At 35.0% G+C, this 7,084-nt stretch overlaps 1 protein-coding gene across 1 annotated transcript; it reads left to right on the plus strand.

The window, feature by feature from the left end:
* The first annotated feature begins 2,473 nt into the window (after nucleotides 1–2,473).
* On the plus strand, nucleotides 2,474–6,517 carry LOC112737209 (uncharacterized). The gene is made up of 5 exons (XM_025786997.3): nucleotides 2,474–2,708; nucleotides 2,931–3,519; nucleotides 3,613–3,942; nucleotides 4,027–6,008; nucleotides 6,131–6,517. The coding sequence occupies exons 1-5, from the start codon at nucleotides 2,595–2,597 to the stop codon at nucleotides 6,197–6,199; spliced, it is 3,084 nt and encodes a 1,027-aa protein (XP_025642782.1). The 5' UTR covers nucleotides 2,474–2,594; the 3' UTR covers nucleotides 6,200–6,517.
* Nucleotides 6,518–7,084: the final 567 nt, after the last annotated feature.

Here is a 7,084-nt window from a genome sequence, read left to right on the forward strand (position 1 = left end):
TAGGGTCTAGTAACAAATAGTTTGCCATGAATTAAATCTTACATGATTAAAATTAGTTAATAAGAAAAGTCAATCCAGAAAATAGATAACTCTAAAGCCTTAACTGCATTCTCAATATTTTATTCCTCACCTATTCACTTGCCTGTCTTCAAACTCTTCTTTATTGTTTAATACTTTTGAACCCTCAATTACTCTTTTCTGTTTGTCTAACTAAGCCTATCAAATACTATTGTTGCTTAATCCATCAATTCTCGTGGGATCGACCCCTTACTTACGTAAGGTATTACTTGGTACGACCCGGTGCACTTGCCGGTAAGTTAGTGGGTTACAAATACCGCACCAGTTGTCGCTTCTAATTCGTTGCTGAATTGTTTGGTTAAAATGGAGAACGTTGAGGTTGCAAGGAAGCTGTATAATGAAATGCTTGTGACAGATGGTGGCACTGGTAAGGTTGAGGAAGGTTGAGGAAGGTAGAAGGTTGATTGTATCAAGACCTGGACACTAAACGACGTCGTATCAAGATCTGAAGGCCATTGAATCAAAACGGCGTCGTTTTGTTATTGTGCCACGCAGGCAGTTAACGGAACACGTCACCCAAGGTCAACCAACTCAGCGGACAAGATGACGGAAGGACTAACGTGGTCATATCCGTCATCTTTCGGGGACGATTTTGATTAATTTTATCTTTCGGGGATTCATATGGAGATCGAGGTATCTTTCAGGGACGATTTTGACTATTAACTCAAATATAGTCTAATTGGTTTAGTGTCATGTTTACCGAAAAATTTGTTATCAATTTTTATAAAACTATAGGTTAATTTAATTAAAATATTGAGATAAACATACAATTTTGTCTATAATATTAATATACTCTTATTGCTGCCAATGAGTCATAGTTCAAATGGTATAGTTTTTCTATACTCAACTAAGAGGTTGTGGTTTCGAGTTTCCTTATCTTTGGTAAAAAAAAAATTATATAATATACTATTATTGCCTATAGTTTAATTAAGTCGATGTAACTTTCCATTTTGGGTGTTTGATAAAACAAGTTGTGACACTCCCCACTCAAATGCATTATGAGAAGTAGCCCCCCAAAAAAGAAAAAGGCTTTACAAAGAAAGAAGATAGTCCAATGTATGCGATTATTATGGATTAAGAAATTTATGCGGAAGTGATCTTTAGTGGGTTCTATGTCCTAAGTCCTAACATCATATGTATGAGAAATTGATCTGTCTTAAGATTCTAATATATTTATTGGTATATTTAAAATCTATTTTTACTTTTTTGAGTATTTAGTATTTATTATATCCAGGGCCACGTTTAAAATCTTTTTTATGTTTTATATATACCCTTTAATCACTCAGGGCAAAAAATTGCCATTATCTAGCGTTGGTGGAATTTGTTTATTAATAATTAATAAATTATGAGTATAATAATAACAAATGTGATATCGGAAATTGACTTCTTGGGTTCAAGTTTCAAGACTAGAAATCTAGATAATTTATGTGATATAAAAATTGAGTTTAATTTTAAAAATTTATCCGTGTATAAAAATTAAATTTTTTAAAATTTGAAAAATTAATTTGATTAATGAATAATATTTAAGAGACCATTTTGATAATTTATTTATTTTCTTTAATGTATATGAATACTGATAATGATAATGATATTTCAAGACAAAAAATGTTAGTTAAACACACCAAAAAAAAATAAATAATAGAAATAGAAATAGTAGATATTATTGTGAGTAATATCAATGAATTCAACCCTCATGCCATATTCATGAATGTATCACACCGAGAGGTTGCTGATTTTTCAATTTTATTTTTAATTTTTAATATTTTCTTATCAAAAATAGAAAGACTCGAATTCGCAATCTTTTATGTGAGTATGAAAAAATTATGTTATTTGAGTTATAACTCATTGAGTATATATATATATATATATATATATATATATATATATATATATATATATACATGCTGAAGATAAAAAGACTCGAAATCGCGACCTCTTAAATGAATATGCGAAGACTATGTCATTTGAAGTATAACTCGTTGGCTTTTATTACTAATAGGTAAAGTATCTCATCGTATTAAATTACTTCTATGTTCTATCCACAACTTTGAAAAAGAAACAAAATAAAAATATTTAATAAACAATAAAAATTAATTTAAAATTATTTTATTTTATTTTTATTAATTACTTTTAAAATAAATATATAATATTAAATATTAAATATTATATACATAAAATTATGAATATTAAATTAAATAAAATAAAATAATTTTAAATTATTATGTATACTGAAGTAAATAAACTCGCCACTCACGGTCACCAATCATGTTTTAATCTTTTAATCCAACAAAAAATTCAAATTTCAAATTCAAGCTCCCAACGGTCACATTCCTTAACGTTTCTCTACCCTTAACGGCTAAACCGCCGACTACACTGTACAAATACCACACACCCCTTACTCTGCAATCTGCTACACTATCACCATTCACTTGTTGACTTTCGCTTTCTTTTCAAACTCTCTCTCTCTCTCTCTCTCAATCCAAAACATCTTGTTTTGTTTTCTCTTTCACTCGATCATGGACTTCCACAGCCTCTCAAGGAAGGAGCTTCAAGCACTTTGCAAGAAGAACAAGATTCCCGCCAACATCACCAATGTTGCCATGGCTAACGCTCTCTCGGCTCTTCCCCATGTAACGATTCTGCCCTTTTTCTTCGTATTCTTTCATTATTCCTTAGATCATCTCAATTGTTTGTCATTGCAAAATTCTATTGCTGTTCTGTTCTGTTCAATTTTGATTTTTTTTTATTCATGCCGAAATACCCTTTTGTGACTATGTAAAGTGGGAACAATGAACCAAAATTTCATTTTCGTTTTTTTGTTAAATAAATTTCTTTTCCCCAAATTGGTTCAGGTTGAAGGATTGGATGAATTTTTTAATCCAATTGAAGCTGAAAAAGCAGCTGAAACCCCCATTCCTCATCGTGGTGCGGCGTCTAGAACCGCAACCGGAAACAAACCTGTTAGAGAAGAACAACAAAGCTCAAAGGTGGTGTCTTCGCAGAGGCCTCAGCGTGGGACTAGAAGAGCAGGAAATGGTGACGGAGTGATAGCATCTGAGCAAGAGAATAAAGATGCCAATGTTTTGGTTACTCCTGCTGCAAAGAAAAGGGCTCCTGCAGTTTCTTTGCGCAGAAAGAAGGAAGTTGAGGCGGTTGAAGATGATGAAGAGAAGAATAGGGGCAATGAAAAGATCATTGATTTGACCGAGACTCCTGCTGCTGTTCCAAGCAGTAGGACAAGGGCCACTGGCCGGAAAACCAAGGGAACTTCGGTTCAGCAAGGATATAGTACTCGAAGGTCGGTGAGGTTGCTTGAGAAGAACCTGTCCAACATGAGCTTGATGGATGCTGAAGACAATGGACTTGAAAAGGTTGATGATGTTTCTGAAGAAATCATTAGTGTGTCTCAGCAAATTGAAGACTCTGCAGATACCGAAGAGGGTAATGTTTGGTTGTTAAATTGTGTAAATTGATTCATTCGATGTTATCTCAACTTCTGTAGCATGATTTTGATATATGCTGTATTTGGTACAGTGTCTGATGCAGGGGCTAGTTTGAAGACTGTGACTGACGTGGTTTCAGGAGAAACTAATGAACAAGAGGTCTGCTCTATGGAAATGAAAACTGAATCTGAATACCACCAAGTCAATGATTTGGGTTCAGAAGTGCAAGCAGTTTCTGTGGAAGAAATTGATGTTGAGCCTTTGCTGGAGGCTGAATCAGAAGACAAGGGGTCAAGTTTGAAAGCTGATTCCGTGCCACGTGAAACAAATGTGAAGTTGGAAGGAAGTTGTGAAACACTGGAAGATTCGAATAAAGGGGACCAAGCAATAGAGGAGAATGATGTGCACGGAGGCGATGAAGGTTTGTTCTTTTCTTATTGTTGTAGATCTGCATGATAGAATCTTTCTGTTAAGTTATCTGAGCATGGTGGTCTTCACTTTGCAGGATCTGAGTTATCTGAAATAGAGGATGATGACAAATCTGAAGATGAAAAGGACTCAGCAAGTTCTGATGCAGTTATTGAACTGAATTCATCCAATGTTTGTTCTTCTGATGAGCCCCAAGAAGAAGATTGTGAAGTCAAATTGCACCATTCTGAAGAATTATCATCAGAAGTTGGTGAGAATCTAGAAGAAGAATCTGAAATCAAATTGGAGAACTGTGAAGAATCCATGGAAGAGGGATTGGAAAAGATCAATGCATCTGACCTCTTCGATGTGCCTTCTGCTCAAGCCTCAGAAAATCTAACTGTTATTGATAATTCTGAGCTCTTGGAAAAATCCTCCACCATGGAGGAAGAGAAATTAATTGATGGTGCTTCTGATGTTATCGGTGCATCATCTGCTGAAGAATCCAAGACAGAGGTTGAGGAAATGGATAGTAATGCTTCAGAAGAGGATTATGCAAATCCAAATTCTGAGAACTCTTCTGATGTTACTGAGAAAAGCAACAGTCTTGAAGATATCACTCTTCAAAATCACCAAGGAAAATTAGAAGAAACATCTGAGGATTTAGAAGAAAAGGATGCAAGTGCTGCTCAGATCTGCATTGAATCCTCCGCAGATGTTAACCATGTTACTCTTGAATCATCATTGATCCATTTAGCTGTACGAGAAGCAGAAGAACAAAAGGATGAATCTGATCAATTGAAAGGTAATGACCAACATGAAGATTCTAATGATGATGCAGCTGCAGAAGAAATTGCAACACATGATGATTCATTATCTCTGCCGATTCTCAATCCCGAAAAGCTAGTTGAAGATGATCTCTCATCAGAAGTTGTCATTTCAGATAAAGAACAACATCATGCAGTCGCAGAAGAAGTTGCAACTGATGATGCTTCACTCTCTCTGCTGAGTTTCAATTGTGACACAGCTGTTGAAGTTGATGTTTCATCAGTTGCAGATAAAGAACAACATGAAGAATCTAATGTTCATGCAGTCGCAGAAGAAGTTCCCACTGACGATGCTTCACTCTCTGTGCTAAGTTTCAATTGTGACACAGCTGTTGAAGGTGATGTTTCTTCAGTTGTCGTCATTGCAGATAAAGAACAACATGAAGATTCTAATGTTCATGCAGTCGCAGAAGAAGTTGCCACTGATGATGCTTCACTCTCTGTTGTGAGTTTCAATTGTGACACAGCTGTTGAAGGTGATGTTTCATCAGTTGCCATTGCAGATAAAGAACAACATGAAGAATCTAATGTTCATGCAATCGCAGAAGAAGTTGCAACTGATGATGCTTCACTCTCTCTGCTGAGTTTCAATTGTGACACAGCTGTTGAAGGTGATTCATCAGTTGCCATTGCAGATAAAGAACAACATGAAGAATCTAATGTTCAAGCAGTCGCAGAAGAAGTTCCCACTGATGATGCTTCACTCTCTCTGCTGAGTTCCAATTGTGACACAGCTGTTGAAGGTGATGTTTCATCAGTTGTCATTGATGATGCTTCACTCTCTGTGCTGAGTTTCAATTGTGACACAGCTGTTGAAGGTGATATTTCATCAGTTGTCATTGCAGATAAAGAACAACATGAAGAATCTAATTTTCATGCAGTTGCAGAAGAAGTTTTCATTGAAGATAAAGAACAAAATGAAGAACCTAATGATGATTCAGCTGCAAAAGAAACAGCTATGGATGCTTCAATGCATATGCCGAGTTTCAACTCCAACACGCTGGTGAAAGCTTGTAATAATACTCCAATACAATCTGTTGTTGTTGAACAATCACAGGAAGAAACAAAGGGTGTTGCAAATGAGATTCAAACAGTGGACAGTGCTGTTGGTATGAAGGAGAACCGAACCGATGATTTGCATCAAAAGAGTGTGAAGGAGAACCGAACCGATGATTTGCATCAAAAGAGTGTGAGAGAACTAAGGAAGATGTTAAAGAAGTTGGGGCTGAATAATAATAATGCTGCTGGGAAGGTGAGGCTGAATTTCTTATTCTATATCAGTTGTTAATTGCATTTTATTTTAAATCTATTTGAGTTATCAATTTTGCATTTAAGTGGTATTCTTATTAAGTGTTGACTGTTCAACATGTGCAGGAAGTGGAGAGGAAAAGAACTGCACTGCAGGTGCTGCCAGAGAACCAGAATACTCCAAAGGCTAAGTGATTGGCTTGAACAAATTGTTTACCACAAGAGTTTTATATGGACGTTGGCTTGAACAAATTGTTTACCACAAGAGTTTATATGCACGTTTTATGTAGTTTAGGAAGCAGTTTGAATGTCCAAATAATATTTGCTTAGATAGTTGGATACAACATACAAGGGGAGGGTCCAAACTTTTGGTTTTGACCCTCATATGCACTATATTTTGCTTTTCTCAGTCAAGTTGCAGATTTTTATTGCAATTTCTGTTAGATATTATGTTTTTCTTATTATCATTTTAATGGAATATTTCTGTCTAGTATCTATGACACCTGTTTACCATTCGCCTACTGTAATCTATTTTAATGTAATCTATTTTTCTATGAAGTTCATCTTTCTCCCTTCTTTTAATATGAAAAAATCATTTATGTAAATTCAATATGGACAACGATCGATATAGCAATCATCTCTTACAAAAAGATAAAGACAGTCCTATAAACATGCTCAATTTCCTTTTCTTTTTAAATTTTAAACATTTGAATTTGAATGTAATCCAGGACAGAAATTTTTTTTTGGTTTAACATTAGTTCACATGGCATTTGTCCTTTCTCCTCGTTTAGAGAAGATTTGATTCTTACCTGATGTAATAATGACAAAAAAAAGGCGTAAGTATATATATATATATATAAGGATAATTATAATGTACAGATGCAAGTGTATAAAGATTTACAAATATTCTCATTAGAAGAAGATAATAACAACACGTGTCCATGAGCCATGATAGTGGGAGCAGCGTAGAATTGTGCAGAGAAAGCTAACCCACTACAGAACCGAGCTTCCTACGCTGGAATGGTGGATGGCTCTGTTTGGTTTTAATTTGTTTTTTTGGACAATATCCAAATAGATAGT

The sequence above is a fragment of the Arachis hypogaea genome, chromosome 13 (assembly GCF_003086295.3).
Source record: "Arachis hypogaea cultivar Tifrunner chromosome 13, arahy.Tifrunner.gnm2.J5K5, whole genome shotgun sequence".
Lineage (NCBI taxonomy): Eukaryota > Viridiplantae > Streptophyta > Magnoliopsida > Fabales > Fabaceae > Arachis > Arachis hypogaea.

Coding starts and splice junctions, on each gene's coding strand:
- LOC112737209 (XM_025786997.3), top strand. CDS start 2,595: ATGGACTTCCACAGCCTCTCAAGGAAGGAGCTTCAAGCACTTTGCAAG. Junction 3,943..4,026: donor TGTGCACGGAGGCGATGAAG/GTTTGTTCTTTT, acceptor TTCACTTTGCAG/GATCTGAGTTATCTGAAATA. Junction 6,009..6,130: donor ATAATAATGCTGCTGGGAAG/GTGAGGCTGAAT, acceptor CAACATGTGCAG/GAAGTGGAGAGGAAAAGAAC.